Source organism: Spermophilus citellus (genome assembly GCF_964194105.1).
Source record: "Spermophilus citellus genome assembly, chromosome: 2".
Classification (NCBI taxonomy): Eukaryota; Metazoa; Chordata; class Mammalia; order Rodentia; family Sciuridae; genus Spermophilus; species Spermophilus citellus.
The window spans coordinates 240,082,027-240,094,183 of record NC_138183.1 but is presented as its reverse complement, the minus strand read 5'-3'; the positions used below and the strand labels follow the sequence as shown (position 1 = coordinate 240,094,183).

Sequence of the window (12,157 nt, the reverse complement as noted above, 5' to 3'; positions counted from 1 at the left end):
GAGCATCTAAGTCAATTTCAAATAACTACACTCAAAGAGATAAAAAGCAAATGTAATATCAAACATTTGATTATTCAAAAATCTGAGTTACTGCTAAATAAAAGCAATTTGAAAGAAAACAACTCACCATCCAGTTAGTATAATATTCCTCATGTTTCTGCCTCTTTTATGTTGCCACCATTTCAGCAAATTTTGGAGTGGAAACATAATAGTTCTTCTTTTTACTACTAATGAGAAAACTTGGAAAATATGGCCAAGAAATACTTTATCACACGATTTTGTGATAAAAATTCTCTTCTCATGACTATAATAATATGTACCTGTTAAAGTCTACTAACAGAGGTAATCGACCATAATAGTGGTGCCCCTCATTATAGAGAATGGGATTTTAACAGCTATAGTGGGTTGAACATCTATAATGATGTAGATAGACGAAAGATCTCTGACTTAAGGGATGCACATATTGATGAAACTGAAGGAAATTCATTTCAAATTGATATTGAATAAAGACTGCTGGGGCTGGGGATGTGGCTCAAGCAGTAGCGCGCTCGCCTGGCATGCGTGCGGCCCGGGTTCGATCCTCAGCACCACATACAAACAAAGATGTTGTGCCCGCCAATAACTAAAAATAAATAAATATTGAAATTCTCTCTCTCTCTCTCTCTCTCTCTCTCTCTCTCTCTCTCTCTCTCTCTCTCTCCCTCTCTCTCTTTAAAAAAAAAAAAAAAGACTGCTGGATAACATGCTTATGTAACTGCAAGAATTGTCCACATAGACATTCAGAAAGCCCTGTGGGTAATTTGCTAATCTGATACCTAGCATAGCATTTTCTATGGAGATGAGCATTCACAATACTTCCTTTCACTGTGTGCCACATGATGACCCTTATTAATCTTTTCGCAAAGAAAGGATACAGCTCCAAACTGTGGGTATCCAGTTATGTGCCTCCAATATCTATAGAATATTATTTTCTGGTCCTCAGAAATTACTTTTATCCCCTTGATCAAGTCTATTTATTGAAAAAAACACAGATTTGGATATATTGAGAAACACTCAGTTTTTGTAGTTCACTACCCTACCTGTTTAACAATTATCTTTAAAGCAATTTATCATAGGTAAGTAAATCTACTGCAAATGAACATTATGACATCTTTTAAACAGAGCCTTAGCATTAGTTGATTGAGATAGGGAAAAAAATCATCCAATGAAATGCTTATGAAACTTAGCCTAGGTCCTGTTCATTTCCAAATACTATGAGCCTGTTAATTATTTTTGCTTTATAAAATAAACATAGCAAAACAAACATAGATTTAGAAGTTTTCAGCAATCTATGAGTCAGAATAGAAGCATATTAAAATTTTTCTCCTTGAAGAAATTAGAATTGAATATTAAATTTAAGTATTTTTTCACAGTTTGTTCATTTTTGGTGCCGTACTGATTAGCTAGTCATCATCAAAAATATTCCTAAAGACAGGTTTGAACTTGTGACTCACTAGCTAATGATGGCTTCTAAATAACTTTGCTACAAAAGCATCCTTTGTTTCTAAATAGTTACTTGAAGGACTCAGATACAGTGGCCACATCAGATGCAATTAAGGTAGTTAATGTGCTGTAGAGTTTGCATTCCCATTGAGTGTGAATTAATTCTGCATCCTGGGATAAAATACCTCCTGAAAGTGCATTCTCTCATAAAAAAGTTCTCAACATCATACAAAAGATTCAAAATTGTGAATCTTTAACCATTCATTTAATGTAACAAATAAAAAAGAAAAATGCCACTGAATGTTTATAGTAGTCTGAGAGTTAGATCCTGAGTCATCTTTTACTTAACTTTCTTTTCTACTTGAATATGAAACTGATGAAATTCCTGGAATAGTCATAAAATATGAACAATCCACGTATGCTTGGGTCATTCTGTTTTATATTTCTTTACTTTTATGCCCCAGTGAATTCCACTTGTATTTCAATTAAAAAATGTGATCTAAAAATGTAAGTAGAACAATGCAAGAATTTTCTTATTATTTTTCACAATTTCAGCCAAACTACATTCTATATTTCAGTGTACAGTTTTCAATTATTCTTTTTTAATATATCAGACAGTATATTAGTTTTAAATGCCTAAATTTTAGTGTTTTTTTCCAAGACAGGAAATATCACCCTTTACACATATTAAACAATTCAATCTGATTTATTTTAAATAAATCTGCATTTCTGTGCATAAATTCACAGAAAATTAAGGAATTCATGCCAAATCATTGGACAGAAACAGTAAAACCAGTAGATAAGATACATATATTCAAAAGTGTAGGGACACTCTAGCTCTGAGTCACATCCTCAAGCCATTATTATTATTATTATTATTATTATTATTATTATTATTATTGTTGTTGTTTTTATTTAATTTAAGACTGTCTCACTAAATTATAGAGGTTGGCATTGAACTTGTGATCCTCTTTCCTCTGCATGTGAGCTGTTGGGGTCACAAATGTGTGCCACCATACCTGGCACATTTCAAATATCCTTTTTTTTTCCTGGTACCATTGATTAAATCCAGTGGCACTCAACCACTGAGACACATCCTCAGCTATTTATTTTTGTGTGTTTTATTTTGAGACCAGGTCTCATTAAGTTGCATGTGACCTTGCTATATTACTAAGACTGGCTTTGAACTTGCAATCCTCCTGCCTCAGCCACTCAATTCTCTGGGATTACAGGTCTGCACCATCATGCCTGGCAAAATATCCAGGCATTTTTGGCAACATTGAAAATTTTATTATTCTCATTACAAGACTTTTTCAAATCAACTTCCAAATAAATGACATAATTTTAAAAGTTGAATTCTATATATTGGGAATAATTAATAGTATTTTTCAATGTGTAACAATCTAATTTTTGTAAATTTTATATTACTCTTATTATGCTATCCATCTTATAATATTTTTATTTCTTTTATTTTCAGATATTTAACTCATGTGCTTATGATTTATACCAAACTGAAATATATGGAGAACCAGAGAAATATTTCTGAATTCATTCTGTTGGGACTTTCTTATGATCAAAACATACAAATATTTTGCTTTGCCCTCTTCTTAACCTGTTATGTTGCCCTTTTGGTGGGAAACCTGCTGATTCTTATCTCCATTAGATGCAGCCCTCTTTATCACCAACCAATGTACTATTTCCTTAGCCAGCTGTCTTTTATGGATGTCTGCTTTACCTCCTGTGTGACTCCTAAATTCATTGGTGACCTACTAGTGAAGAAGAAAACCATCTCCTATGGCAACTGCATGTTACAGGTCTTTGCCATGCATTTCTTTGGAATGGTTGAAGTCCTAATCCTTACAGTCATGGCCTTTGATCGCTATGTAGCCATCTGCAAACCTCTCCACTACATGATTATCATGAACAGAACAAAGTGCCATTTCTTAGTTTTAGCTGCTTGGGTTGGTGGGGCCGCCCACTCCTTTCCCCAATTTTCTATTGCAATCCTATTGCCCTTCTGTGGTCCTAATGAAATTGATCACTACTTTTGTGATATTTTTCCTTTGCTAAAAGTTGCCTGTACTGACACCTACATCATTGGTGTCCTTGTGCTTGCCAATTCAGGAGTTGTCACGTTAGTGGTATTTATGGTTTTATTTGTTTCTTATGTAGTGATATTATTCACATTAAGTCATCTTTCAACTGAGGGAAGACGTAAAGCCCTCTCGACATGTGGGTCCCATATCACTGTGATAGTTATATTTTTTGGACCTGCAATCTTTTCTTACCTTAGACCTCCAACCATTTTTCCTGAAGATAAAGTGCTTGCACTATTTTACACTATCATTGCCCCTATGTTCAATCCCTTAATCTATACTTTGAGAAATACTGAGATGAAATATGCTATGAGAAAAGTCTGGTGTCCATCATGATAGCTAAATAAAAAAAAATAAATAAAAGGAGGGATTATGTGAAATCAGAGCTAGATGTGAAGTTAGAGAATGAAAATCTATCTCTCAGATTAATTATGACATCATTATAACTTTATTAATTAGAAAACAAGTATTCAGAAATTTTGAAGTGATTTATATTTAAAATACTAATTCTATTGTACAAAATTGTGTTGGAATTTAGTCAATTTTATGTAATACTGAAATGGCGTAAGTAAGATTTCACTTATAAAATGAATCTGGCCCATAGCAACTGAGATACCACTATACTGAAAAGTGAATTACCAAAAGCAAAAAAGAAAATTTTAATATTTTTAACTTAAAATTCAGATTTTATTACCAGATCTCATAGTAAATATGTTTTATGCAGTAGTGCAGCTAAAATCTGTAAGTTAAACATAAAGTTTCAATTTATGACAAGGTGTTCTCCCAGTGGCCACAAGCACCATTTTAATGAAGCGAGAACCTAGAAGTTATTATAACAGAATCTGATTTAAAGAAGTTCTTAGATGTCAAATTCCCTGAGTCACCAATGGTGAAAACAAAACAAAACTGTGAAATAGTGTTAAATCAATTAGAAAATTCAGACCATTCATTACTAGTGGCACTATTTATTGCTCATTGGTCAGATATAAATTTTTTTTTTAAAACAGCAAAGGAACTGAATCATAAAATTGAAAAAAAAATCAGTTAGAAATGATTAGTTATTGAGTTGGGAAACAAAGATGTTTATTACTTATATGAAAAACATGTGAACTAAAACCAACTTGGAGGTGAAGCAAACATGCAAATAATATTGGTTTGTTTTTAAAACAATATTCAAAACCATGGTGACAAATCATGACAATATGTGGCAATGACCAATCATTTGTCATGAAGAGAAGACTTCTGAGATATTGTTCCTAGAGAAGGCAGAAGAACTTTTGGTAAAAGGTGTCTACCTACATTTCTAATAGTTAGCAAAAATAAATGACCTCTAAGAAAACTCAGTAATTGTCATAAGAAAGAAGAGATTGGGAATTGTATGAGTTGGATGATAATTCAGCTACAGGAGTTTTAGAGTATAGATGCAAAATAAAAATTACAATCTATTTTAGAGTTTATCTACACAAAACAAAGGAGGAATATATAATAAGGGATATGTAATTAAATAAAGTTCTTAGAGAAGAATTGGGAAAATTATTATTTGGCAACTTACTATAAGAAAAAATATCAAATTTAAATTTGTCTTCTGTAAAAACATCACAGGCATTTGGCAAAGTCTAAATATGTGAAGGGAATATTTTGAAAATGAAATTTTGTATTTTATTATTAGGGAAAAAATAAAATCTAATTTAAATATGTTTTCAACTAAACCCCTCATATGACTTTGTTTTAAAAAAAATCTAAAAAAATAAAGTCTTTTTAAAAACTAATACAAGAAATGAAACAAAGAAATTTACACAAAGTGGGGACATCTGGGGTCAGAAGGACTCATACTTCCTCTTTATCTCCAAGGGCACCCAGACTAACACCGGCAAAGAAGGGTAGTTTTCCAGAGTATAAAACTAAACATTTAAGCTTTACCCCTTATTCACTGTCTTAATATGACAAGATTCATTAACCTTTGGGGTTTTTAGATTTTCTATCTTTAACTCAAACTTTTAATATAATAATATTGATAGCATATAAAATTGAAAGGTTAAAATAAGAATGTTCATAAAAGACATCTGCATTGTTCTTAAGATACATGGAATCATTAATCATAGAGAAAATTAAACTTTTAAACCAAAGTAATACAACAGTTTCTATAGCTAATTCTGGGATGGTCTGCATGTATGCAGAGAAGGAGATGCTCAAAGGCAAATCAACCTCTGGAATTCACAGCAATCCATTCTTTTGATCTCACAGGAAGAATTTCAAGGGAGTCTCTCAAGTAATAGGGAAGAGTTTATTGGAGAGACAGAGATAAGGACACACAATACACACTACAGACACACAGTCTGTAATCTCTGTTCCTAGTCTAGTACTACTGGGTCAGTTCTAGCCGTTATCCCAATAATCTACTACTTATGTTTTTTTTTTTTTCCTAATCTATAATTGATTTAAAAGTGTAATATAATGGTTGCTTTTAGTCTATGGAATATCATGATGCAGAGACAAAGAAAAAAGACCTGTGAATCATCAATTATCAGGTTCTTCAACTAAGTGGGAAGTAGGCACATTATCTGATTGTTTGATCATTTAATTTAAAAGTATATTGTATAGGAAGGGCAGCAGAATACAACAGACACTAGTATGGCTGTATGTATAAATGTGGCTGTATAACCAATGTGATCCTGCATTCTGTACACATGGAAAAATGAGAATTCATATCCCATTTGAATCAAATGTATGATATGTCAAGATCATTGTAGTATTTTGAGCAACTAATAAAAAATAAAAGTATATGGTAAATTCTATGTAATCTACAAAAAAAGTCTCAAAAAGAAGAATTATAAAATATAGTTAATAGTTAACAGAAAAAGAATATCAGACAAAGCAGATTAAAATAAATCAAGTAGCAAGAACAAATATATCAAATAAAAATTAGCAAAATAGCATATTTTAACATAAATATATGAATAATTATTCTAAGTTGCGGTGGTCTAAATACATCAGTTACAAGTTGGAAACATGAAGATTCATGATTAAAAGTAATGAAAAATTATACCATAATTACAGTAAAGAGAAAGAAGCTAAAGAAGTATTAATTTATGAAAAAGCAGACTTCACACATGAAAATTATCAAGGTAAATTAGAAACATTATAAAATATTACAATAATCAATCAACTTCTGCATATTAATCATATGATGAGTCACTTTCTTACTCTGCTATTTTTAATAATATCTATAAATTATTTAGGTTTTATGTGCAAAATATCATGTCCTCCTCAAATACTGTCATTTATATTTTTTACATATGAGGTTTTTATTGACCTTTTGTTCTGGTTGAGGGCTGAATTATGTTGGAAAAAAATGGTGATAGGAATGGAAATGTTGTCTCCATTTTTATTTTAAAGAGGAATTTGTTTAACTTATTCCCTTCAGGATAGTATTTTATGTAGATTTATTAGTAAATAGAATGGAAGTCTCCTTTTTCTGTGGTTTCTGTTGCTCGTAGTCAATTGTACTGAAGAAATATTGGAAGGAAAATTCCAGAAATAAATGATTCATAATATAAATTGCACACTGTAATGAATGACATGATGACTTTCACGTCCTCCCTCTCTGTCCCATCCCTGGCAGAATCACACCATCCTCCAGGAATCCATACTGTTTTTGTGCTCTGCCTATAAGTGGATGTCCTGGTTGTCATCTCAACTGACCTAGTGTCACAGTGCTTGTGTTCAAAGTAATACCTGTTTTATTTAATACTGGCCAGAGCATGCTAGAGTAGTGATCCTGCAATTTAGATGTGCCAGAAGAAGTAGTAAAGTTATTTCTTCATATGAAAATTCTAAACTTAAGAAGGGAAAACCTTCATTAGCTGAGGTTACTCAGATCTAGGGTAAGAGAAAATGGAGTGTCTATGAAATTGTGAAAAGGAAAAGGTAAATTTGTTCTGTTTTTGTTGCCCTGTCTCTAACTGTAATATACGAAGACATAATGTGTGACAAGGGTTTAGTTAAAAATGTAAAAGACATTTACTTTGTGTATGTATTTATAGGAAAGATGATATGTATGGATTTGGTGCTAATTGAGGTTTCAGACATAAAGTGGGAGTCTTGGGCCTGTAAAATGGGAAACTGTATAATCCTCGGGTATAATGGGAAACTGTTATATTTTTATTACTAAGCAAATGCCTTTATATTATTAATGTAATTTTAACTTGAATAAATCATTGATATTTTCAATACTTTTATAAAAATATGATCATAATAAATTCAAAATTTTCAGTTATGAACATTCTTGCAGTATATTCTCAAAAGAGGACATTTCAGAATGTCCAGAAATCTGGATGGTACCTGAATGTAAAATTTAGAATTTTAAGCTTTCATTTATATTCATGAGAAAACATCCAAGCATAGTGGTAAAAGTATAGTGCCCCACTATACAGACAAAATTTGATATATGTGTTCTTGTAAGTTTATGTAGCATCTTAGATTATTGTTCCCTTTTTTGAAGAACAACATCAAAAACACAAATAATGTATAAATCATGGAGAAGATGAAAGGGGTTGATATCTGAATAGTATATAGTACAGTGCTTAGAAAATTGTATTGTTCAATATATGATAATTAAACATTTTACACTCCGTATATTACAAAGTTAAATCCATTGTTTTTATTTCATATTTTTATTTATTATAAATATGATGTAGTTCATAAATAAACAAAAAGCTCACATCAAATTGCCACTGAATAATTTTTATATTTGCCATGTATGCTAATGATCCTAGTGATAGATCCCACTTCTCAACAATATTAATGTAAAGATATTATTTCTTTTTTTTTCAAACTAGTTCTAATGCCTTTGCAAACCATTCCTCACCATCATCTTTTTCCAGGTATTTAAATATCAAATAAAGACTTTAGGAAGACCATCTTTAACTGAGTAATGTGAACAAAAGGAGGGTCCTAAAATGCTTACCCATAAAAAAACTTATTCCATATCTATATATGTCATTAAATATTAAGAGAAAAAAAAAGAGTATGATGAAACTGGTTGGTATTTCAATAGGAGGTACAGAGGAATCCTAGAGAGATTCTATGAGCAATGCTTTGAAGCATCTTTTTCTGCATGAATATCTCTGTTTGCCTCACTAATGTTCAGTAAGTACAGCAGGACTGGGTCCATATGTTAAGATGAAGATTGAGATTTAAGACTTCACCAGTGTTAGGGAACATTTGTAAAATAATTGTTCTTTCTATTGTTTAAATCCTCTAGTTTTTCTACAGTTTTGTTCCACAGTTTTAATGAATTTTTATCTCTTAATTCCTTTTTGTCTTTTACCACATTAGATTCTTTCACATAAATGAAGACGACTAAATTTGGATATTCTGAATGTATACATAAAAGCACCCTGCTAAGCCATGTTTGAACCCAGAGCAAACTTATACCCACACCAAGTTCCTTTCCTTATGTTGTAAGAAGATCTTCAGGAAGAGAATGGAACAGATCACACAAGGTCTGGGCTTTTATGAAATTTGGATTCCTCTGTTCTTGCCTTGGCTTCTCCTGCTGCCTGAAGTGGTTTATTACTCTTCGTATAACCCTCAGCATTAGTGTTACTATGTTTAGATGCCCGACAATCACTGCCTTCAATTCCCTATTTGCTACATCTTCATATCCTGAACCTGAACAAATATATTGAGAAAAAGTCACTGAAACTTTTACTAAATAATTCCGGCTTATAATCTGCTGTAATTAGGAACCCTGGTTTTTAAAAATTTTGAATAATAAATGTTTGGATCTATAAAAATGTGTGTGTGAGATTAAGACTCTCTAGAAAAATGTACACAGCTTAAAGAAGGAGAAGGATTTGCTCAAAGTTTTATAATAATTCATAATACAGATGGAGGAAGACTCCATTTCTAATAGAGATGGAAACATCTAGATTTTCATTTGGTTGCTGGGTAACATGGAATACCAATTAGGATGGTATAATATGACATCAGCTATAGGTTAAAATCTTAGATGTGTCCATAATATCTTATGTTTTGGATGTAATAAAACATATGTTTCTCTCTCTCTCTTTCTCTCTCTCTCTCTCTCTCTCTCTCTCTCTCTCTCTCTCTCTCTCTCTCTCTATATATATATATATATATATATATATATATATATATACATACACACACACACACACACACACACACCAGAAAATAATCTATTGAATGGTTATGAGATTTAAAGTTATTCAAAGCATTTATTAAGCTCCAGGAATAAAATATGCTCTCATTGAATAGAATATGAAATATAATGGAGTCCTTAATCCAAAAATTATCTAAAAGATAATGAATCCACTCACATGGACATCTTTATTCAATTTATCTGTTTCTTGAATATTAAACAAATGCTATTAAATATTTTTATATCATTTCAAACTAATAATATACGTCATATACTCTTGGACTGGTCACACCCTCATGGAAATGGATTTTAAAAGTTACAGAATTTGTTTTATGGAACTGTGGTAAAATAAGCAAATAGAGCTACTGTTGTTTTCTTGTTCCTGCTTTCTTGCATGACAGTCTGAATGGAGAGCTTCATCATTTTGCAGAAATTAGCAACTTGTACACTGAACAATCAATATACTCTCTTCTCTGCCAACTTTCCCTTGTGGTCCTTTGCTATACCTCTATCATGAACCACTTGCTACTCAGGGAGTTACTACTTCAACAAGAAAATACAAAATGTCTCGTAACGACTGTATTCCTCAGCTCTTTCTGCCCCTTGCTGACAAGTTGTCAGTGGCTTTTGACTGCTCTGTGGCCTTTGTCCAGCTGCTGCACTCCAAGGTCATCAGGAATTAGAAGGGATGCATGGTGTTGATGGTCAGGCAGGATTAGTGGAGGGACTTTTTGGTTGTGTCTTGCTCTACCGTTCATGGTGCTCAATTTCTATTTGTAGTAACATTAGGACCACACAAATAGGTTACTACACATGTATTTGGTGTCTCTTTTGAAAATGGTCTACAAAGACATTGGCTATGATACTATCATGGTGATTATTCATTCAGATATTGTAGTGCTTATAATTTTTTATTTCCTATCAACTTCTTACATAAGACAAGTGTCACAGGGTGGGGTCAGGGGGCTGAAGCTGAAATCTTCGTCTTGTGGCCCCAAAAAAGAAAAATTAAAGTCATACATGAAAAGTCAAGGAAGAAAATTTTAATATTGGTGAGGGTACAATGAATGTAAAGAAGGCTAAAGCAAAGAATAGGGGTATGGGGGAGATATCTCTGAGCAAAGAACAACAAAGAAAACAATGTTGCTTCCAAATTTGTTGCCATTTCACATTAGTATTAAGAACTGGGTTCCACCTGATGAAGGTGCCTTCACGTTTTCGATGCTAATTAGTCTTCTCTGGAACTGTTATGGTGACCATCCTATTGGGGGGCTTCATCTACAAGTCAATCTTATGTTAATATGAGTACTGGGGCCAATGACGACAAATTGCACCTTAGTGTGCCTATGCTACAAAAGAAAATTTCCTTTTGAGATGTATTAAGAAACCTATGGCCCTAAATTGTAACTGCAAAGACCTCAGCAGACCTTGTGGAGTGTTACTCCCATTGATCTTTCCTTCTTGACGTATTTCTTAATTGATGTTCTTCATTTCTCCCAGTGTATTCTCAGGGTTAATGCACCTATTATTTTTCTACAAGGTATTTGAATATTTATTAGCATTAAAATCAATTTAAAAAAAAAACCTGTGACCCTACCTGGTTATTGGTTTGCACTCTACTGCTCATTATTAACTATGACCTAACACAACATCCTTTATAAGAAAATACAAAGCTGTTTTAGCCTGTAACTCTTTAATCATTTTAGTTTTCTGGTTCATGCCCTGCAGATATGGTCATATTCTACCTGAAAGTAGTGAGAACATGTTAAATCCTCTTATCCATACCCTGATAAATATGGGGTTGAACATTATTATGCAGAAGGTATAATCTTAAGTGAGACATTAACAATTAATGTTAATACCGAAATATTGTTTCCTTTGATCCTGTGGATCCAGGAGAGTTATCACTTTAGACATTGCAAGAGGAATATAAGATTTCTTTGGGAAATTGCTTTGGAGAACCTGGCAATATAGGAACCAAAGAACCACGTTACTATTATTCAGAATCCAGTCATCACTTTATGAAGGTTAACCTGGTTCAAACTGAGACTATTTGGTCTTGATGAACAGAAGAAATTTTCTATCAAAGCACATCTCTAATCATATCATTCCCTCTCCACAACTTACATGGAACTATTTGTCTTGGGAAAAAATCAAACTTTCTCACTTGTTGATTAAAAATCATCCAAAATGTGTTCAAGTTCAAGGCTTTCTAATTTTGCAATTCACTACACTGGAGAAAATAATTATGTTAAGGTTCTGAGTTATTCAGGCAGTCCTGGGTGATATAATGAGCCTTTCAGTATTTTTCTCAGCATGTCTTAGCAATTTACACTAATTTTATAATTCTCCATTGAAAAATATCTATGCAATTAGGTAATATTATATTTTGTAAAGAAATAAGATCACTTTG

The 12,157-nt window shown here is 32.3% G+C and overlaps 2 protein-coding genes across 2 annotated transcripts in view; one reads left to right on the top strand and one right to left on the bottom strand.

The window, feature by feature from the left end:
* Positions 1 to 12,157, bottom strand: part of LOC308638592 (olfactory receptor 4C11-like) — a gene marked incomplete at both ends in the record, with an annotated part of 413,029 nt that overhangs the window by 63,016 nt on the left and 337,856 nt on the right. The gene's annotated exons all lie outside the window — the stretch shown is intronic.
* LOC308634944 (olfactory receptor 4P4-like) lies at positions 2,988 to 3,914 on the top strand (the record flags this gene model as incomplete). The annotated part of the gene is made up of 1 exon (XM_081269148.1): positions 2,988 to 3,914. Exon 1 carries the CDS (start codon positions 3,003 to 3,005, stop codon positions 3,912 to 3,914), a length of 912 nt encoding a protein of 303 aa, XP_081125274.1. The 5' UTR covers positions 2,988 to 3,002.